Source organism: Apodemus sylvaticus, chromosome 6 (genome assembly GCF_947179515.1).
Source record: "Apodemus sylvaticus chromosome 6, mApoSyl1.1, whole genome shotgun sequence".
Taxonomy (NCBI): Eukaryota; Metazoa; Chordata; class Mammalia; order Rodentia; family Muridae; genus Apodemus; species Apodemus sylvaticus.
Window position 1 is genome coordinate 56,124,696 of NC_067477.1, and position 24,144 is coordinate 56,148,839.

Below are 24,144 nucleotides of genomic sequence, written 5' to 3' on the forward strand. Positions count from 1 at the left end.
TTGTTTACAAACAGAATGCATTACATTCTTAGTAAAGCATGGTAATCTCAACCTGGATCTCATGTGTACTGGGACAGGAATAAGAAGGCCTGTACTCGGTATGTTGACACTTCTGAGTTGGCATCAACTTCATTTCCTTTATTGAAATAATCTAGAAATGAACTTACATCAGCTTCAAGATATGTTTACAGGCTTGTACAGTAACTCAGGTCTTCTTTATCTGTAAACAAAAGGTATCTACAGCCATTCATTTTGCAACTACTATTCTTGGTTGTATAGACTTTTTTGAAAATCTAGATTCAAAAATGACTTTTTCTGGATGTCTAATATTCTAATTTTATTATTACTTCTTGGTTAATTGTAATTAAGTCTTTTGGTCTTAACTGGCAAGTAATATTCTCATTGAACATCACCACCATCTAATGATACAAAAACGTAAACATTCTACTTCAAAGTATAGTCCAGTATAAGACTTACTTTAGTCCATAGTTTGGCTCAGTATCATTTGTGAAGTTGTAATCAGCACAAGAAAGGACTCCAGTCTGATTTTATGAGTCAGCTTGGGAAGGATCCACATTAGGGGTCACTTATATATATGACTTTAGGCATTAGGATACAAAGGCATTGCTGTCTGTTGTGCAGAGATTTTCCTTCATTCTTGGAGTGTGAATATCTATCTTTAGTGAGCTGTCTTATACCATGGAGCAGGGTTCCTTCAAACTAAGGAACAGAAGAGAGAAAGCAAATGCTGAAACTTTATAATTTAATCTTCGCATTGACTTTACATTGTTTGGATTAATTTTAATCATCATAGCTAATCTCCTACCCAAGGAGAGAGAATTATACAAGAATGTAAATGCTAGAAGGTTTAGCTTATTAAGCATAATTTAAAAACAGGCTGCTACACTGGTACAATTGTATGCTTGTTAGGTGCTTTATCAAAATTGACTGAGCAAAGGGGTTTCCAATCAAAGACATGATCTGCTGACAATTTAAATGTTAACTTACATGTAAATGATATATGTATGTATTTTCATTTCTGTTACTGTGATAAAACACTTTGACAAAAATCACTATATGGAGATAAGACTTACTTTATTATAGTTCACAATGTCAGATTATTGTACAATCTTGTGAGGAAGTTACAACAGCAGGAATTTAAGACAGCTGGTCACATGACATCAACAGTAGAGATGAGAGAGGGAAATGCATGCATGTTTATTTTCATCTTGCTTATGCTCCAGTGAATTTCTCTACTATTATACATACAACAGTTTGAACAATAGTGAATCAGGATCCCTGACTTGGCAAGTGTCTCCTCACAACAAGTTGGGTCATCCAACATAAATTATTTAAGATAATCCACTAAAAGAAATGCCTATAGGCCAACCTGATCAAGCCATTGATCAAGCCAAAAAGTCTCATTGAGACATTTATCCCAGTTGATTCTGGGTCCTGCCAAGCTACTAACTATGATTAACTCTTACAATGTGACATTTAGCTATGAAAATATGTATTAGCTAGGAGTTTTCCAGAGAAGAGAACTATAAATGGGATAACATCTACAATGTAAATAAAGAAAATATCCAATTAAAGAAAAACAAAAAATATAAATCAGTATTTCTGTGTCTCCTAGTGAAGTATTTAATTCTTAACAAATCAAAGGAACTTCTAAAATTCTAAAGAAACAGAATCTTAATGAAGTCACTAAATATATTTAAAGTTTGTTAAATAAAAGAAATATGTGAGTTAGAGGCATCACACTGTCCCAGAAAATTACAGGTAAATACAGAATACATTTATGAATATGTTTTTTGAGTTTGATGAGAATTGGACAAGATTCTGCCTCAGGAAAGCTCATCTCACCATGAAGGAAAAAAGAGGAATGCAAAAGAATTCATGAATGAAATTATTCTTTGATTCTAATAACCACAAGGGTGAAGAAGAAATGGTAGAAGGAGGAGATGTTGGTACACAGAGAGACTTATTTACGAAGGGAGGTTGATAGATGCTATAAATTCACAGGAAAGAAATGTTTATAAAAAGGTGGGTATGTAATATCTTGATAATGAAATTTTCTCCAAAGAAGAGAACTAAGACCAGGTCCAATGAAGTGAGAAAAAACAGTTATGAAAGAACATGTCTTCTGGTGCATTCTGAAAGCATTTATAGCAAGCAGGCAACATGGAAGTCTCACCATTTCCCTAAAATAAATATGAAGTACATGGTACAAGAATGCATAGTCTTAGTAGTAGAAAGTAAATTGGAGGCTGGGCGGTGGTGGCGCACGCCTGTAATCCCAGCACTCTGGGAGGCAGAGGCAGGTGGATTTCTGAGTTCGAGGCCAGCCTGGTCTACAGAGTGAGTTTCAGGACAGCCAGGGCTATACAGAGAAACCCTGTCTTGAAAACACCAAATCAAAAAAAAAAGAAAAAAAAAAGAAAGTAAATTGGAATAAAATATGATAGGCAGAGAGGTAGGAGTGAGGACCAAAGTCTTCAGGCTCTGAAATGTGTCTCAGGCTATGAAAAGGCAGCTCAATTTCATTCTTACTACTTCCATAAACAATAGTGAATCAGGATCCTGACTTTCATTTTCTCCCTGGCCAACTAAGAAATTCACCCTTTAAAACTGGCAGAATAAAAGTTTCAGGAACTGTTGCCCTTCATGTAGCCAACCTGAACTGTGGTGGGCAACTTGTCCTCAAGAGTAGTGATGAATGCAACCCACTGTAAACTTAATATAGTATCGGGGATTAAAACAACAACAACAACAACAACAACAACAACAACTTTATTTTGTAAGTCAACTATGTAGTTATTGAATGTGAACTTTGTAGATGACAATACTGTGTCACAGTTCCAAAAAGGTTGGTCATTCACTCAAGGACAGACCTCATAATATCTGACATTCTTCAAATCAAGTTCTGTGGAGCATCCCGGCCTCTGACCTTCTTCCATCGGAATTGTGCTCCACGAAGGCGAAATAAATGACTCTTACTGTGATGCAGTGAACTGAAGGAGTATAAATATTAACTTAGGCACTCAATAAATATTCATTTACAAATAAATATTTTTTTAAAAAAATGTGATGGAATTGGTGCCTTGTCATCTGGGCACTTGTTATTTGCCTTCAGAAATCAGCTGAAGGACCACTTTGGTGTTTGTCTTAGGCTCTCTCAGCTCCCTTTGTTTTCAAAGCTCCTGGTGCAAATATCTGCATTTGTCACACTGACGCTTGTTCCATTGCTGTCTCCCTGAGAACAATAACCCTGATGTATTTATGTGATTCTTCAGAACAGCAAGTGCTTAATAGGTTCAAAAGATGACCTAAAGTGGCTACATTAGCGTTTACTTGTATCAAAAGAATTAAAAGAGAACTAAAGGTTTATGGAGTGCAGACAGGAAATGGAAGAAACTTCATGAAAACTTCTTATGTTGTATAAGGAGAAAATATTAAATGGTTTTTCCCAAACAAATTTGTATCTAGTGCTCTGGTAAGTGAAGCAAAATATGTGGAAAACTGTCAATTGTTCACTAATAATTAATTCAAGAGTAATATACTCCTGAGTATTGTCACTGTCAACGTATAAAAAACATCTTTAAATAAAAAAAGGCATATTGATAACCCATGTGTTTAAAAGAAAATGAAACTATGTCTGAAATAATGTGGTTCGGATATGACCTCTTATGATGATCTAACAATATAGAAATAGCATTTATGGATCTGGACTTAACATCTTATTAACGTTTTCTTTATAAAATATCTTGAATTATTCTTTCTCATGAACTGTATTTATATTTTTGGACCTTGTGATATATTGCAATTCAAAAAATATAAAATAATGCTATAAATGTCTTTGTATAGACAATAGTAAAAAGTAACTTGTTCTTTGATGTTGTTGTTGTTGTTATTTGCGTGATTTTAAGCCTGAATTTTGTTTGCAGTTTTGGTCAAAGACCGTATTTCTTTTCTTTGGAGTTAAGAGTATCAAAGTTTTGGCTTATATTTGAACACATTCTTCAAGCAAGAAATTCCCCCACTCACCCAGACCTGCACACACATGGATTTGACATTCCTGGTGTGATCCCACTACTCAGAGTTTTTGCTACATTATTTAGAAGAGTTATAATAGATAAATATTTAATATAAAAATTCTTCTGTGGGAAAAGGACATATGATCATAAGTACATTGGATGCATGTAGCAAAACTACTATTTTCAAGATTCTTCTTTGGCTGGAGAGATGCTCAGAAGTTGAGAGGACTGAGATCGGGTTTACAGCAACCCCACAAGGTGAACCTGAATGGACTCCAGTACCAAGGGAGCCAGCGCCTTATTGTGGCCTCCATGGGCAGCTTCAAAAACATGGAGTACATACAATCAAGCAAAATATAAATAAATAGTTTAAATATTCTTCCATATTAATAACTCTCAAAGTTAATTTCTGTGATTGCAATTTCTAGATTGTTTAGGAAATTAAAAAAAAGGATACTGAGTATTCTTCATTTGAATGTTAGATATTAACAACTATACTGTGGTGATTTGATAGTAGCTGATATAGGATAAGATTAAGTCAATGACTTCAATGAGTATCTGTTTATATTTAACAACTGATAACATCATACCATCAGTGAATAAATAATAGTAATATTCACTTAGGAAACTGTCTTCTTAAATGATAAATATTTAGCACAGGAGATATAAGTAGATATCTATGACTCTTTGGCTTTAATACTTTCTTCTGAACGACTGTTCTGTATTCTCACACCTTAGCTTCTTCTGAGTCTCACATCTACTAACCTTTGCTTTATGCTCACTTATACTGTGGCTTACAATTTATTGTTATGATTTATTACTTCCTATGGTCAAATATTATTAGAAACAATTACCACAGGCATTCTGATAAAAAAAACTGTAAGTAACCTCACATGCACTTACTTTTTCAGTATTTGTTTTAGAATCCCAATCTCTGAAATTATTTTCTCCCTATGTAAATAAAAACTGATATTACTATATATTAATTGACATTTTATACATATATACAATATGCCATGCTAATATTCACATATCTATTAGGCTCTAATGATGAGCCCTTAGACAGTGTTTAGTAGAAGCCATTATATTTAAACCAATATAATTATGTGAGTGAAAGTAGATAGTGTTATTTCATCAAGAGATGTAATGGTAAAAACAAAACACAAAGCAAAATAAAAGAAAAGCAAAAATTGTTTTACTTTTCATCCAATGTTGAACTCACTATATTGAAAGTAAAGACTTAATATTGATGCCTTTTTACCTATGAGCCTTTAATTCATTTATCAAATTCATCAGAACTAATTGCATGAGGTAGGTGCCTAATCCTATTTAAAGTTTTATAGTAGATAACAGAGAATTGTTGCCAATGTTTCTTATTAATCAAATGGCTTTTCATGGATTTAACATAACTTACCAAACAGGAGAAAATATATTCAACAAAATGTATAACAGGCCTATTCTGTGTGCGAACAATAAAGAAACACCAAGACAACATATTAACATAAAACTTTCTTCGTGGAGATGGAAAGAACAGCACACTTTGATAGAAGTCAGAGGACGAGAGCAGAAATCAATGATTAGAGCAGAAAGAAACAGAGCAGAAAGCAACGGTTCGAGCAGAAAGCAACAGTTAGCGGATGTGAGACTCAGAAGAAGCTCAGACATGAGAACACAGAAGAGTCTTTCAGGAGAAAGTATTAAAACTGAAGAGCCAAAAGATATAAATATGGACCCTGAAATAATCTACAAGTAGAAAGCCTGAGTACAGTGCCACCATAGCAAATTCTATTGGATAAATTCAGCTGGACACCACGAGCATTGTAATAATGGGAAAAATTGATCTGACTTTTGGGGTTAAGATATTGTTGCAATTACATGTTGAAAAGCAGTATCAATGAAGCCATTTCTATTCTAGTTGAAAATAATGTCCTTATAATTTCTCACTTTGTATGTGTACATAAAACAAATGATACTAACAATTATATATCAATACACATAGCTCTTGCCTAAAGTCAGATAATTTGGGGCCATTATTATCTTCACATAGAATGTGAAACTTCAATTAATGAGACTATGTTACAGATTATAATAAAAATGCTCTTTATATGCAACTGATATCCAGACCTTAGAATAAACTGAATTACAAATTAATTCATGAAAACCTCTCAATTTCAAGTAGCTGTGATAAAGGTAGATGTACATTTTAACATGTATCATTAAATTATATTCTAAAGCATCTAATATATTTTATAGATAAATAATCAGAAAACAATTATGGAAGACAAAGTCTGATGATAGCTAGGTAATAGTGATGGTGAATAATGCTTATAAAAATTAGGCTTTATAAAATACTTTAAATTAAATAATAGGAAATATGAAGGATGAATATTACAAAAGTGGAAGCCCAAATGTTGGTCATTACTTACACTATAAAACAACTAAGCTCATTTAGCTTCTGACTACTGGGAGCCAAGCAAGAGAAATCAATGGTTTTCTTAGCCATTTCCAGCTTTTGTCAAACAACTACATAACATTAGAAGTTCCTTGGAGATGGCTAAATTCATACATTCTGGCATCTGGTGCCTATTCAAGCATAAGCCATCCCTCTGAGGATTTAGAATTACTTTTAAAAAGTATTAACACAATCCATCATATGTACATTGGAATTTTTACCACACAACTATAACAATGTGCTGAATCAGCACTATTGACTCTAGCTTCTCCCAAGGAGCTTTGTTCTGTTGCCTAAGTTCTAATTTTGTTGACCAAGATGACCTGGCACAGGGTTAAATGCTTTTTGACAGCAGATTCTTCTTTAGAATCTAGAATAAGAAATGCTAGGGGGCAAGATTGCAAGTCACCTGTTTATTCATGAGCTTTTGTTATCTCAGAATAAGAATCTGAGAAATAATTCCTGTTATTTGGGGATAGGAAAATGATTGTTAACACCCACATAGGAAGGTTTTTAAATTTTAATACAGGTGAAAGCATAATGCATAACTCCGAAAATTTCACTGAAAACCAAGTCTTTGTCACAAAATCCATTGTGGGGGCATTTGAGATCCAATCTGCAACATTTATTAATATATGTAATTGTGTGTTTCACCAAAGTAAATTATAATCTCAAATCAAATTTTGACAGATTTATAACCTTCACTACTTGTTAGTTATAATTATACTCATCATATGTAACACAATGTATCACTCTCAACTATGATCCAGTCCCTTTACCCATATGGTAATGAGATAAGTATACTTTTAAAATTAGTCAAATTACTATATCTTGATTCCATATTAACACATTAAGGAGACATAATAAAAGAGATTGTTTTTGAACCTACAGGATTGCTTTGTATTGCAGTCAAAAGAATAAAGAATATGAGGTTAGAGAGGGAGCAAAAGTAAAAGGGAGGGTGGGAGAGTGAGAGAGACACAGGGACCAACCACGGGAAAGCATAGCACTAACTTTAAGTATATTTACAGCTTTTATTTATACACAAAATATGAATTTTAGGAAACAAAAAGATGTTGAGTGATGGAATAGTATATGACAGAAAAGGAGATGCTAAACAGAAATTGGAAGAGGGAAGTTGTTAAGGAATGCAGCATGTAGAATATAATGGCTGGATAATGGGGGGTGTTTCTAGAAATGAAAGAGGTGCGTTCACACTGCAGACATTAAAGTAAATACTGTGGGAGAAGATATCTGTGTGTAGAAACATGTAAATATCTACTACAATTAAAGTGAATAGACAGAAAAACTTGAAATAGAATGTGAAAACAGTAAGAAATGTAACATACACAGACACAAAACAAATCCACGTAGTTTTATGAATGAATACACATAAATTATCTTCATCTATATACCTAAAGGAATAAACATTAAGACAAAAGCAGGATCATCTATTAGCAATGAAATGTATCCTTTTAACATGATCTTTATTCAGCATAACACAATATAAAATTTCAATGCAATAGATTTTTAAATATTATCTCTTAAAATATTGATAGCATCTTCATTTAGGACATAATACTTAGACTCTGCATTCAAATCCTGCCTCTGTTCTTTCCTCATTATATTACAAAAGAAAAATTGCTTAACTCCTCCAATACTCTCATCCAGAATGTGGACTATTTGCAGTAAGTACTTTATAGAGCTGTTGAGAAGGGTCCGGAGATGCATTATATTCTATCAGAACTATTGTCATTATTGCTTTTTATTTTTTGTGTACAAGTCAGAAAATTAAAAAGACGTATTAAATGATGAAATAAAAGGCTATTTTATGTGCAATACTTCTTTCAGATGTAAAATGAGATTTAGATGAAAATAAATGTGATTTTTTGAAAAGAAAGATGCTAAATGATAGTACAAGTCAAAATGAGGTCACATATGGTGTGGACCATTTAGTAGATGCGTAAATGCTGCACTGGCTCTCTACAGCTGTTGTAACAAATAACAAATGACAACAAATTGGGCTTAAAGTGGGAAAGGTGCATTCTCTTCTAGTTCAGGGAAACAAGATACAAAATAAATATTAAAATATCATGGTGTTAAATAAGATAATGGTATACTTCTGATGGATTTTTGGAAAAATCTATTCTCTTTCTTTTTCTGCCTTATATTCTTTGTAAATCCCTTCTCTATCTTAAAAAGCAGAAAACATCTTTCACAAGGTCCATCTTCTTTTCTGAATCACAATGCCTTTTGCCACTGGTTCACATAAGTGTGTTTGCATTTAGAACCCACTGAGATAATCTAGAGCAGGCTGTCTGCCTCAGAAACCTTAGTCTTCACAGCAAAGTCGTTCTGAAAATATTAGGTATCATTTACAGGTTCTAAGAAATATGATGTAGTTACCTTTGAATCACAGCATGATAGTGTGATAACAAATTGGAGGAGAGCATAAGATGCTAGATTGTTTTGCAAGATTTAATTTTAAATGCTTATAAATGTTTGACAAAGGAGAAACAAACTTGGAACAGACACAAATATAAAACATAAACTCCCATTGTTATTTCAGGTGTTTTAAATGTATATCTACGTTTGAAAGGGCAAACAACTATAGAGAATCCTCTATGGTCTTCCAGTGGGAACAAAGGACAAAGATGGAATGAAGCTCATGTTAATATATATCCAATTACTTCATTTCAGGTAAGAAATAACTTTACTCATAGATTGATGTATAATGAATGGAATATTGAATACATATCTTAAAGAAACAATAAATAAAATATTAATACTCAGAATTTCGTATAAGACAAATAAAAGTTTATCCTAAGTTTGAATAGCTATTTTATGAAGACAAATGCACCTGTATCAGCATCTATCATGTAGAATAATAATCTATCAAAAGATGAGTTATTGCCTAGCATAGTGACACATGTCTTCAATCCTAGAATTTGGGAAGTAGAGGTAGACATATCTCTGAGTTTGAGGCTAGCCTGGTCTACAAAGCATACTCTAGAACATCTAGAACTACACACAGTAGTTCCTATCTGAGAAAAAAAAAACACAAAACAAACAAACAAAAACCCCTGAGGTATTTGCATAGTGATCTATTTTCTATAGAATTATTTGCATGTATTTTATTTTCTACAGAAAATAATAGAGATTTTCACTAAAATGAGCTTTAGTATGCTTATCTAATTTGATAATTTGAGATAGCATTTGAAACATGTTTTCTAATTCAGTCATTTATTATTTTAATCAAAGTCAGGAAGTTTAAACAAATTATTTTTCTTTCTGTAAATTGAGATTAGACTTCCGGTTAAAAACCAAAAAGGCCCTGGAAAGGCTCGATGCCACAGTGTAGGGGAATACCAGGACAGGGAAGTGGGAGAGGCTGATTGAGGAACGAGGGGAAGGGAGATGGCTTATGGGGTTTTCAGGGTGTGGAGGGACCAGGAAAGGGGAAATCATTTGAAATGTAAATAAAGAATATATCTAAAAAAAACAAGGCAGTTATAAAGATATCAAAAAATTGAATGACTTAAGATTTTAATTGAAATAGCAAAATTTAATAATCCTTATAAAAGATGATATAGCTATAAGCTATTTTAATAACGTTGGAAGCATGGATTTAGTGATTTAAATAACAATACCGCAATATGTATATGAATGTATATATGTTAGTTGTATTCCATAGCTGCCTGCAGCTACTATGAACTGGGTTTCTGGAACAGAAGCAGAGGGATAGATGGGGAAGGGGCAAAAAGAAAGAAGGCCGGGACAATATTTTACTGATTGAGGCCCCAACTTTAATGGCAGTCAGACCTTTTAACAGTTTGGGCAAACCCTTCCCCCCACCCAGACTCTGGCTGAGTTCTGGCAGAAGTCCTCTAGCTTCTCCTGGTGGTCCTTGTCTCAACTGCTCTGGAAGCTGGGTGGGTCACCTGCTTAATTCAGGAATTCGTAGACCTGGAGGAACAATGAGCTTAACCTTCACTCTGAGCTTCTCCACCCTAGGATAAAAATTCCTGCTGTAACCTACTTCCCTATCGTCCAACCATCAGATTCCTGCCTGAAGCCAGGGATTGTCCTTGGCTAATGTCAAGTTCCTACCATGTGGTATGACTCCCAAATATGGCTCTGTACATATGTTCATACCAATGCTTTCATTTACTTCTAGCCAACATATACCAAGATATTTTTATTTGTTTAAAATACAAAAATCTTTAAAATCTAATCACATGTAATATAGTCTATATAACTTTATCTGTTTTTGAAAGTACTCAAATCCACTTAATGATATCATAACAGCATCTCATGGCTTACTTTTAAGGGTACAGATAATCAGACTGATCTAATTATGCAATATTTTCATTGCATAATTGTATGACTGTTTGAGAGATTGACTTCTAAAGCTAACCAAGTTGGTAAAATGAATATTTTTTTTGGAAGAGTAGAGGATAAGAAATTAAGTAAGACCACAAGGAATAATATGACTATGAAAGCACAGAAACATTTTACATCTATGAAGGAGAATACAGTTTTAAAAACTGAAATACCTTAACATAGGAAGGCAGAACTCGAAGTACAACTAATATTAAAGTATAAAAGTGTTTGTGTGTATGTGTGTGTGTGTGCACGCACACGCATGTGTGCATGCACACATGTACACATTGAGGCTAATTTTTCTGAAAATATTTATGTTTGTCAGTTTAAAATTTTCATCCTAAAGTAGGCTAACTTTTTGTCACAAATGATGAAATTAAATACATATATAATAAGGATTTAAGTTATGGTAGTATTATACTCAAGACAAATTTTTCTTGACATTTATGTCAATTTAATGAACATTTGTTAAGTGCCTTCAGGACAATCATTTACTTCCTTAAATCCTAGTTGAAAAAAAAACCAACTTCTACTTTCTGTCACATTGAAAGTCATGAAGACTTAGTAAAAATTCTTGTTTTAAATGATGCTGGAGAACTGATACACAGGAATGAAAGAGATTTCAGGTTATACTGAGTTGTGAACAGGAGCAGAACAGTTTTCATGGGAGGAATCTTGAAATAGATATTAATGATGAAGAAATTTTGCCTTACAAATTGTCAAATAATTTCTGAACTACAGATTGGTTTATGCAAAAAAAGGGAGGTGGATGAGGTCAAATTATGAAACATATATGATTACTTCTGTCTTAAATATGCTGCTGAAAAATGTCTGAGAAAAACCATAGTAAAGACATGGAGAAGTTGTAAATATCAGTCTGAAGTTTTGAATGCAAGGGTATTGGGTGTGCTATCAGAATATATATATCTTCCTAAAAACTGCCTGAGTAGTTGCTATTACTATATAGTTTACATATTCAAATGAGCAAATCAATGATGAATTCTTACTCAGTTTGTAAAGTAACTAGAATATGCCAATGATGAGTTTGCAACTCATGAAGGTCTAGGCAAGATCTTCAATGAAACCGTTCTCAGCATACCACAGGGACCAGTCATATTTCCCAAAATGTTTCAAAAATATGGCAATGACACAGAGAGAGTGAGTGTCCTCATTGGTGTAATTACACTTGAACTCATCCAACACAAATGTATTGCTGGGCAGGTGAGGTGAGCTGAGCTGAGGGACCCTTGGCCTTGGGGTCTGCAGCCAGTGCCTACTCACATTAGTCCATCTCCTCAGGAACTGAGGTAGCTGTCTTTTTGTCCTCTTGCCACTCAGCCTCGGGCTTCTCTTTCTCTTCCTGTGAATCTCTTTCTTTCCTTGATGTGTCCTTTGTAGACAGGCATTAGGCAAGCTTCTCAGCAACAAACTAGGCAATCTTCTCACTCAGTTTCAGTCCTGAAATGGGTCTGATAAATACAGGTAAGGAACCAGTCTTTGGTATTAGGGAAAGCCTGGGAAAAGACCTATTTATAGAGCCACAGCAGAGTGCAGACCACTATGATATTAGCCCCTGTCACTATCATGGAAATTCCTAGTCTTCATGAGAGAGCTCAACAGCCTTACCTCCCCAGCACATTTGCATTTTCAGTAGCCTGTTTTGCTGTGCATGATGCCCAAGGTGGGGGACACTCAGATGCTGTCAGAGAAATGACAGCACTGTCAGCAAAGTTCACCCAGGCCCAACCTGAGCTCCTGTCTCTGGAGTCTTTCCTGGGAGCTTCTCGTTGCTTACATACTGGGGAATAAACACCATTACTCTCAAACACACAGAATCCACAGTCACCCTCAAATACCGGAACCCTCCTGGCAGGAAGTTTTCTGAGAAATTCCAGGGTGCAATTGGCTTGGCCAACACGAAAATGGGGTGGTGCAGAGAGCACTGGGACCTGAGCCACACTGTATGGAGTAGCTAAACTCTGCTTGTTTTCAGGATGTATGTACAGGATCAAAGATACCCTGGTGTGATTCTGCACAGAAGGGGCAAAAACTTTTCATGAGAACATTAGGAAATTTACTAAAACACTTTCAATATTTAAAATTAATTGAATTGACTGCAGGAAATATTAAATTATTATAAGATTTACTGAAATATATGCCTCCTCTCCTGTCAGTTTTTCACATTAAGGGAAGTAAACGGGTTGTTCATTTGATAATGTTTTTGCAAGAAAACATAGTTCACTGTCCTAGAAGCAGCATGGAAACTCTAGAAAGCAGTTGCCCCTGGAACATGAGGTGGTTAAGTGGGAGGCAGAGCAACAGGTCTAAGGATGAAGTTATACATTTCCACAGCCAAGTCCCATTTCTTCTAATTTGGCCCATCTCAGTCCACTGGACTTGGTTTGTGAGATCTGTTGATTAAAAGAAGGAATGTAAGGATCTTTTGTTATCAGAAATGAAAGGGGTCATTTAAATTTTTTAAAGATGAAGATATTCACTATTGATGTTTCTGTAGCTGAAGATATTTGCATAAAATACACAGCGTGGTATAGCCAGGTCCTCCTGAAATGTTGTGCCCAGTTTTCTGAGGAACTGCCAGACTGATTTCCAGAGTGGTTGTACCAACTTACAATCTCACCAGCAGTGGAGGAGTTTTCCTCTTTCTTCACATCCTCGCCAACACCTGGTGTCTCCTGAGTTTTTAATCTTAGTCATTCTGACTGGTACCACTCCTGGGCATATACCCAGAGGATTCTCCAGCATGCAATAAGGACACTTGCTCCACTATGTTCATAACAGCCTTATTTATAATAGCCAGAAGCTGGAAAGAACCCAGATGTCCCTCAGTGGAGGAATGGATACAGAAAAATGTGGTATATTTATGCAATGGAATACTACTCAGCAATTAAAACAATGAATTCATGAAGTTTTTAGGCAAATGGTTGGATCTGGAAAATACCATCCTAAGTGAGGTGACCCAATCACAAAAGAACACACATGGAATGCAGTCACTGATGAGTGGATATTAGCCCAGAAGCTCTGAATACCCGAGATACAATTCACATATCAAATAAGTCCCAAGAAGAAGGAAGGAGAGGGCCCTGGTCCTGGAAAATCTTGATCCAGCATTGTCGGGGATTACCAGGACAGAGAAGTAGGAGGGGGTTGATTGGAGATCTGGTGGAGGCAAGAGGGCTTATGGGACTTATGGGAAGGGGCACCCGGGAAAGGAAAAATCATTTGAAATGTAAACAAATAATATAGAAAATTAAAAACTAAATAAATAAAAACACGCAGGGTACAAACTGATCCATACAAAGATGTTCAGGAATGTTAAAAATAATCAAACTTTATTCATAGTTGTCTATGCAAGTAAGCCTTGGAGAAATTCTCTCTGATGTGCTCAGCTCTGTTTGTTCTGATGTAGAAATCAGGATTGGTTTTTTTGCTGGTTCTCAATGTACTTTCTATTCCTTGTGCTTCTTGGACATCTCCATAGATTTATTGCCCTGGGAAGTCCCTACTTTCGTCTGCTATCTGTGTTGATTAGCCTGAAGGACTTCATTTGACATTTCTTGAAGTGTGGGTCTGTTGAGGATGGATTCTTTTCAACTTCTGTGCTTTTAAAAATTGATTTGTTCACCTCATCTTTCAAAAAAAATCATTTCCTCTTGGCATAGCTTAGTAGTTTTTCTTTTAGAACTTTCAGTATGTCCTTCTCCTATCTCTCTGTTTTTCCCAAGTGTGATTCTCTGGCTGTGCACACACTTCTATTATGCCATCTTCCATCTCTGGGTTAAATTTAAAATTGTATCCTTATTGATGGTTTGAAGAACTTAGATACAGAAATGCTTTCATATGTGTTCCACTCTTTCTGTGTACTTGACTATTTCCTGAGGGTTCATTGTGGTATGAAAACTGAGGATTGTCTAGCTAGTTTCTTCCTGTCTCTTTGTTCTTCCATGTTATCTTTTGAGGGTTCTGTTTGAAAATTTTATTTTTGATTTTAATTAGTTTGTACTTTCCTTTTATATCCATTGATCATTTGTTTGGGAATGTCTAATCTGAATTTACTCTCCTTCAGTGAACCTTTCACCTTAGCAACTGCACATATCAGCTCTATAAATTCAATGTTAGCCTTTTTATTATGCACTGGCATCATATTCCCTTTTAATCTGTTTTATTTTCTGTATTGTTACTTAAAATTATTTCAAGTTGAGAATTTTTAACTCTGAAATAATTTATGCAGTAGCAACATTTTTAAAATACTGTCTTTGTTATGGCTTGCCTACCAAATATCAAGTAGTATATTGTCATATAAAATAAGGTGTAAGCAGCGATAATATCATTTGAAATATCATTTGAAAATGATATTTTCAAATATCATTTGATATATAACATTTGAAAATATTTTATGCCAAGTAAAAAGCATGATATTCACTTTTCTTTTGGAGCAGTAAACTGGATATTAATGGTTTGAATTCCTCTTTCACTAAGATTTATGTAGTTTTATTGATTGAACTTTTAAGTATGTTTATATAAAACTTATTAAAATTTATACCCTTGCAGGTCTCTTGAGCATTGTCAATGAATTTTCTTGGTGAAAATAAAATTGTATCATGGGTCAAAATAAAAGTTTTCTTATATTGAAAATTTTTGTGGGCTTTTTTATAAAATTAATTTAGCACTATCAGTGCTTATAAAGATAATAGAGTTTGCTATATGTTAAAGGATAAAAGCAAAAGTTACAAAAATACAAAATCAATATTATATTAATCATATAAAATCTTCTATAATTTATATAGTATATAACAAGAAAAATAACTCACTTTTCTTGTTAATACTGTACTTTGTTTATAATATGACCTAATTTTCCCCCAGGAATCATCTATAAAAAGACATTATAAAACAATACTATTTGAAGTTCATTATTTTGATAAAAGCAATTAAAGATCTTTTACACTTGCAACCTCATTTAAATATTTGGAAATATATTTTAAAGAAATTTAAATATAAGTAATTATTACTAACTAATGAACATATTCTTCTCAACATGACTACAGTCTAATAATAAAAATGACCTGGAACTAATCTGACATGGCAAATCAAACTCCAGGACAATGATACAGATATCATGATGGTGACTTAATTCACTATTTAAAATGTTTTAAAGGGATGCAGAAATAGATCTTTGGTTATAATTGCATACTACTCTTGGAGAAGACCCTAGTTCAATTTCTCTCATGCACATCAGGCAATGCATAATGACTTGTAACTCATGCTCTAGGGGATTTGATGCTTCCAGTTTCCATGGGAACCTGTATACATATATGAAGCACTCATATGCATATACATATATATAGGAAAACATAAAACTCAATCTTTCAAGTAAATACCTGCCATTATAGCTCACACTGTTCCTCTGTCTTCCACTGCATTTTAAATCTTGGGTTGTTATTTCAAATTAGAAGCCTTTGAGACTTGACATCCAGCAAGTTGAACTGGAACCTTGTAAAGTTATACTCATGTTAATATTTGAATAGTTTCTCAAAGGAAGAATCCAAAACTACCCTATCTATTGGATTGTATCATCTCCCATATCTTGTTTAATGTCTAAACATGGTTCAGTTAATTTGTTGAACTGATAAGATAAATATCATTATTAACTCCTACTGCTATACATGAATTTATTAAAATCATGTTTTTGTCATTGATATTTATAATCATTTCTCAAATTGCACCATTAAACTTTAATATTTCTCTAACTGCTTACAACCAGCAGTTATCTGTCTCTTGTCAAAAAAAAAATACTTGTGAACATTTGCAAGCACTTCCCTGAATAGTGAAGTCAATATCTGAAGATATTGTATTATTTGATCATTTGACTACTTGGATTCATTAGCTCTACACACAGATCTTCTTTGCTTAGTGAGAGATGACGTCTGAACACAATGGTTTAATCTATCTGCCTCTATGGAGAGGCATATGCTTAAAAGAGCTCAGTTTGTCAGAAGCTGTTAGCTATTACTTGAAACAGGTTTGTGTGCTTGGTGTAATTTTGAGGCAGAAGCCCAAATAATTTGAAAATTCCATCTGAAGTAATCTACCAAGAATTAATATTACTTTTTAATTAAAAATATTTTATGTAGGGTGCTTTGCCTGCATGTATGTCTGTGCACCATGCCTTCTGTCAGTGATGCCAAAAGAAGGCCTCGGATCCCCTGAAACTGGGGAAATGGATAGCTATGAGTTGTTGTGTGGTTGTTAGGAATTGAACCCTGCTCACCTGGAAGAGCAGCAAGGGCTTTTAATATTTAAGTCATCTCTCCAGTCCTAACATTAATTTTCTACTAAAATGTTTGTTATATCTTTATTTGTTTGCATTCTAGGGAGACTATAGGAAAACATTTACATTTTAAAGTAAGTTTTTTCATCAAAGGAAATATTTTAAATAATATCAACCTTGCCATGCAGGAAGAATCAGTTATACATAATTTTATCCCTTAGGAAAACCAAACTTTGATGCCTTCTCCTTATATTCTCATGTTGTTAACTCCTTTGAATCCATTAAACCAAATTCACTGCAAAAGTGCACAATAAGAAACATTTTTAACACTGTGATGAAGTAGTCAGAATAGTAATGAAACTTCACAAACGTGCGACAGAATTCAGCATTTTAAACAGAGATTCTTTCTTCTCAAAGTGAATGTAATTTGCAGTTCATTCATATCGTCCACACTGGAAAACATAAAATTCAATGTTCCGTGGCAGTCTCTTGATTTCATGCTTGAAAGTTGCTACCAAAGACATATTTTTTTATAAAAGCTTGAAATGCCAAATATGACATACTCTTTGGATAGAATACCTAAATAGATTTTTGAAATCTCTATTTTTCCACAAAATACATCTATCTCCAAGGCCTTGGTCTTAATGCCATCAATAAATCTACTATGGCATATGCATTTTAATTTGCAGTTAAAATTAAGTGCATAAACAATATAGTGTAATAAATAGGGAACCAGTCAGTTCAAAAGTGCTCTCTCTATATATTCTCAATAGCAAACTATCACAAAAACTAAAACCTAGCAACTAGGACACCATTAGACATGCCAAGGTAGACAGAGAAAAGTCTACAAAGTGTCAACCCTACAAAGAACTACAGGCAACTGAGGAAAGCTGGAAGCAGGCAGGAAAGGTGGTCTTCTCTATGGAAGATCACACAAGTAGGTTTGCCCAAGGCCAAATGGACAGTCCTGAAAAAAACATTCAACTAACATGCATACTGAGCAGTTTATATATAGGAATATATATATATGTATATGAGTAGGTGCCATCCTCCTCTTTTCTCACCCAACCTCCTACATATGAATAAATGCCTAGACCAATAACTTGGGTCTGTTCCACAACTAACTCATAACGTAATTATCTGTTTATTCTGTTCTAAGTCATGCTACATAGCTGGTTACCTGGTCGCCAGTTTCATATGACTGTCTGTCTCTGGAAAGAATCTCTGTCCTGTGCCTTCCTCTATCCCAGAATCTACCCCCCAGCGCTCCCCCAGCCTTATCTATGCCAGAATTTCCACCCCCTGTTTCCTGACTCACCTCACTGGCTATAGGCTCTTTTATTGACAGGTGAATGCTTTGACACGGTGCACAAGAGATATTCTTTCAATGTATATTCATATATATGTTCAAAAAAACTATTAATGAAAGAAGAGGATGAACTTGAAGAAAAATGGAGAGGGGAGGGAAGTGATGTAATTGTATTATAATCTCCAAATTACAAATACTCAAGCAACCATGTCCCAGGAGCGATTTCTAAGACTATAAGATCTCTGTACCTGAATGGATTGGATTTCCAATAATCACAAAGTTACAAATAAATAGTAAAAGCACTATACATGTAGAAAGAGTTTTATCAGAAAGTATTTTTATCATACCAATAAAGGGTAACTAATTACCTTTTAAAACTCATGCTAGGTTTCTGTAGAAAGAAATCAACCTGCTATATTTAGTGGCCAACAATATTATCAATAGCTATAAATGTCGGTGAAATTAATGAGTCTGCAAATCAGCCAACTTTTATTACCACCCACTAATTCAGTATATTGAATGGATGAAATAGTCCTAAAGGGAATTGTTTTAGTGATAGCCATCCCTCTTGGTCAAGTATGGTTCAGTTTTGTTGATTTGTAAATTAAACAGGTAATGCAACACTTTGCCAGAAAACAGACAGCACACATGTTAAATTATTTTAGACAGTCTCTCTCCCATCACTCCCTTGCAATCTAACTTTGCAATAAACATGGTTTCTTTCACATCTCTCCTGATTCAAAATCTTAACTTTAATGTAAAGTTAGATCTGAGCCTGCAACTCTGATTAAGGGAAGCAAGAAGAAAAGAAAAGGAAAATTAATAATTATTGAAATTGAATCAGGAGGAGTGATGAGTATTATAAGGCAATAACTACAGAATATTTTATAGTGATGGATTGTTAAAAATTAAATTATAGCTTTCCAGGGAAGCAGCCACAAGATGCTTGCAGATGATTTTGAGAATATGTTCACTTTTCTTTTTATTTTCATATATAATCCTATCATTTTATATTGGCCCCTGACTATAGATGATAATTTACTAAGTAAATATCATTGTATACTTCAAGGAAAACATGATACTGTCATGAAACTAGTCACTTTTACAGCTAAGAAAAATCTATATACTATAAAGCTGATGCTAGCAAACCTTTGTAATGAAATTGATTCCAGCTTCCGATGTTTAAATACCAAGTGGCTATGCAGGCAGACCTTCTTACCTAGTGTACTGCCTGGTTTTGTGTGTCAACTTGACACAGGCTGGAGTTACCACAGAGAAAGGAGCTTCAGTTGGGGAAGTGCCTCCATGAGATACAGCTGTGGAGCATTTTCTCAATTAGTGATCAAGGTGGGAGGGCCCCTTGAGGGTGGTACCACCTCTGGGCTGACAGTCTTGGGTTCTATAAGAGAGCAGGCTGAGCAAACCAGGGGAAGCAAGTCAGTAAGAAACATCCCTCCATGGCCTCTGCATCAGCTCCTGCTTCCTGACCTGCTTGAGTTCCAGTCTTGACTTCCTTTGGTGATGAACAGCTGTGTGGAAGTGTAAGCTCAATAAACCCTTTCCTCCCCAACTTGCTTCTTGGTCATGATGTGTGTACAGGAATAGAAACCTTGACTAAGACACCTAGACTGAGTGGACTTTTCACTCATACATTATGTCCTCACATAAGGCATAGGGGAATGCAGCATCCTTGTCTTCTGCACAGCTGCATTATAAGCCCTGTGTCTTCCTCCGTAAGTGCTATCAGCTGTCCTTCTGTTCCTACTTCCTATCATCATCCATTCAAAGTTAAATTCCAAGTAATTGGGGAGAATTGCAAGGAAAGTCTAGACAATTGTGGATAGTTAATAATTACACCAACATTCCCCAGCCAAAACACTACTCACTTTTCCTACTCTCTAAAATCAACATGACTGGCCACAAGAAATCTGTACAGTAATATATTCAATTATGTATAATACATAAAATAAAAATCTATTCTTATACCTGCACAGAGTAAGGGTCCATATCTAAGACCACCCAAATTACTTATATTCCCACCACTTGACAGGCATTTTTCTAATAGCTTCATACTTTACATCTGGACTACAATACAATTTCTTATTTCCCAGCATATAAAATTATTCCTTTCTGCCCATTTGATTTGCAGATTCAAAATTCATAAACTGAAACCTTGGTTCTCAGTTTCTGAACTTTAGCCTGGCCTTGTGCTTCTCTTCAGTGATGCAGGTTATCTGGGATATTCTCCAGAGATGGCTTTGTACAATCTTAATTATCATGAATAAATAATAAGGAAAAGCAGGAAGAGGTATTAAAATATTAAATTTGTTCATTAAGATGTCACAAAACATTTCCCCTATTAAGTTGCAGAGAGTGTCTACCAGGCTGCCTGTAAGTAAAGGTCAGGGCATTAAGAAAAAGCTTGAAAATGAAAGTCTTTGCTTACTAATTGTAAACTTTTATTGAGACAATTATCATAGCATACCACACAGTACTGATGAACATAGCAAAAGAAATCTAAGCTCTCTAAGAATAATCTTAAATTTATCTTGCATGAACTATTTTGAAAGATAAACCAAAAGTAAGAACAAACCTGTTGCCCTGCAAAAAACATTTTCACTAAAATATTACTAAAATGAGAGAGCTTTATAAAATGCATGCATTACTGTTTATTTTTTAAAGATTTATTTATTTATTATATGTATGTAAGTGGCACACCTGTATGCACATCTGTGTGCCAGAAGAGGACTTCAGTTCCCATGGCGGATGGTGAAGAGCCACCAGTGGGAATTGAACTCAGGACCTCTGGAAGAGCAGCAAGTACTCTTAACCCCTGAACCATCTCTCCAGCCTGCATTAGTATTAATTTAGAGTTGTTTATTAAGTTAATGTTTCTTTGTAAAAGCCAAATTAATATTTTATTTCAAAATTTCTGTAAAAGTACATACTGCTAAATACTTAGGCTACATTCTAGCACCTAAAGTATTATATATTTTCTGGAAGAAAGAGAAAACTTGAGGATTAAAAAAATAATAATTCTAAAGATCTTGTTTCCTTCAAGAGTAAGCAAGTAAATGTTTGTAATCATTTCCTTTGTTTCATAGATTTATAATGAAGTTTATCTGATATCACTCATTGAGCCTCTGTGCTCAACTATTATAAATACTGGATATTCAAGGGCTTTTCACTAGATTCTTTTTTTTTCTTCAAGACAGGGTTCCTCTGTGTAGCCCTGGCTGTCCTGGAACTCACTGTGTAGGCCAGGCTGTCCTCGAACTCAGAAATCTGCCTGCCTCTGCCTCTGCCTCCCAAGTGCTGGGATTAAAGGCATGCGCCCACCTCCTGGCTTCACTAGATTCTAATCTATTAATTTATATTCATGAATAAAATAAAGTTTTAGATGTACAATTCCAAAGTAAAATCACAGCAGGAAGACTAAAGGTGAGTATAAAATGCATGAAGCGCCTGTACTACGTACCTGCAAAATATCAAAGCATTTTGACAGTGTATTCTATGGTTCTGTTCTAGGTTTCAAAAAATATGGAAAACATATTGATTCATTCCTTAAGATATTTCTTTAAGAGTTGTGCTGTATGCTTAGAGAAAACTGAGAAAATACATTTCTGTACAATAAAACCACTCTAATAAATCTGTCATGTTTGCAGTTAATTTTTGAAGGCATTCGAGGTCCTGGGATAGAGGGGGACATCGCCATTGATGATGTATCAATTGCTGAAGGAGAATGTGCAAAGCAAGACCTTCCAACTAAGAGTAAGTATTTCTCTTCTTGAATATCACTTGGTACATATGGACATGATACAACAACTATTAGTATAAAAGGTTTCCATTTCATAGAAAATTCTTAGTTTTAGCTAAAACTTTATTTCTGACTAAACCATTCAAGGTATGCTTAAGTCAAATAGCTAGTGCAATGTGGCCATATTTTCAGCAACATAATGATAGTAATTTCTACATACTTCTATACAAGACTAACTCACTGTGACTTTAAAAACAGATTTAAAATGTATTAATTTCTGCTATTTTGTCAGGGACTGGAAAACATTTATTAAAATATTTGGCAAATCTATATACTTAATAGTCATGTAACAAGGTGCTTTTAACTCCAAATAGTTGAAATATGGATTTCCTAGAACTAATATTCTTTTTACAGATGTAATTATATGGAAATTCAGTATGTGTATTTAGTAATGGAGTAGCCCTATTTATTTTGACATAATCTATTTCATATGTACCCCACAATCTTGTGAAATAATTTTGTTTTCATCTAAGAACAGTTTAGATATTATACATTAATGATGTCTTCAAATTTCAACTTTTATTTTAGGCCCATTATAAATAAATGTAAAATGATATTTAAAAAATATTCTGGGTCTCTATATCTTTATCTCACATTATCCATTTAAAACATGTATTCAAAATCATTGTTGGAATGCATTTGAACTTGAGTATTTTCTTAGACCTATCTAGAAACTTTAATTTTATGGTCACCCAATGATGGAGTAATCAAGCTAAATTTCCACAAATAACTCATCAATAATTTAGTATATTCAAAGTGTATTGAAATTCTGTTGCTAAAGGGCCTTATGTACCAGAGCCCTTCAAATGAAGATATTTATGGAAAAATTATTATAGTCTAGATATTAAGCGTCAAGTGTGCAGTTGCAGCTTAGTGGACCTAATTAACTTCATTATTTAGCATTGTTGAAAAATTTTAAAAAAGCAGCAATGGGCTACGGTTGCTCGCAATGATGCTTAGCATTGAAAATACACATTTTGTAAAAACTTCCTGGATTTCCATTTCAGGAAATGCTCAGCTGCACCCACGTAAGCACAATCTGCCTAGAACACAGAGAACCATGTATTCTCTTCAGAGACTGTGGGGATTTTCACAGCTTACTTCCAATGATTCGAACCTTGCACTAAATGAAGGTCATGTCCACATTGCATACAAATTTTGTTTTTATATTTTAATCAAAATTAAATAATTTAAATTTGATAAATTGAGGCAAACTTTCCAAAAGAGGGAAACAAAAAAAAGAGAAAGCAGGAATGAGGGTGGCCATGGTCGTGAAAGTCCAGCAGGCTGCCAGTGTACTGCTCTAGAACATTCTTGCGTATAGGACTTTTAAATTAGTAAATACACAGTAGTGTGTGCCTGACTTATTCATAACTGCATGTCCAGGCTGTTTCCTCCTTCTGCTTGCCTTAAAACTGAAGCTGATATCTAATACCAAAACTAGTTTTTCAAAAATTGCTTTCCGTGTATTAAATTCTTTAATTCAGAAAAGCTCTGTTGAGCAGGCAGGCACGTGGGATGTTTATGACCTTAATGTCAGTTTTGGGCACTTATCTTCTTTATCTCTAGATTCCGTGGATGGTGCTGTTGGGATCTTAGTTCATATATGGCTTTTTCCAGTTATCATCCTCATCTCTATCTTAAGCCCTCGAAGGTGACCTTATCCTGGCAGAGGCTATAAGTGATTCACCAGGCACTGGCATGAAGAAAGAGTCTTTGTAAATGGACACTGAAAAAACAAACTACCAAAGATTCCTCCACTGACTACTGACTCAAAAATTAAATAATAAAAACAACATTTTTTAAGCACTGGGGATTAAAAAAAAAAGACATCATGGAAATATAACTTATTCCAAACTA

General features: G+C 34.4%; 1 protein-coding gene and 1 pseudogene across 1 annotated transcript in view; one reads left to right on the forward strand and one right to left on the reverse strand.

Moving 5' to 3' along the window:
• Mdga2 (MAM domain containing glycosylphosphatidylinositol anchor 2) overlaps positions 1-23,942 on the forward strand; it is a 788,307-nt gene extending 764,365 nt beyond the window's left edge. Inside the window, exons 15-17 of the mRNA XM_052185765.1 lie at positions 9,059-9,189; positions 22,133-22,238; positions 23,854-23,942. Of these exons, the coding sequence (XP_052041725.1) occupies positions 9,059-9,189; positions 22,133-22,238; positions 23,854-23,942 (326 nt within the window). The remainder of the gene's footprint in view (positions 1-9,058; positions 9,190-22,132; positions 22,239-23,853) is intronic.
• LOC127687734 (elongation factor 1-gamma-like) lies at positions 11,785-15,034 on the reverse strand (annotated as a pseudogene).
• Positions 23,943-24,144: the final 202 nt, after the last annotated feature.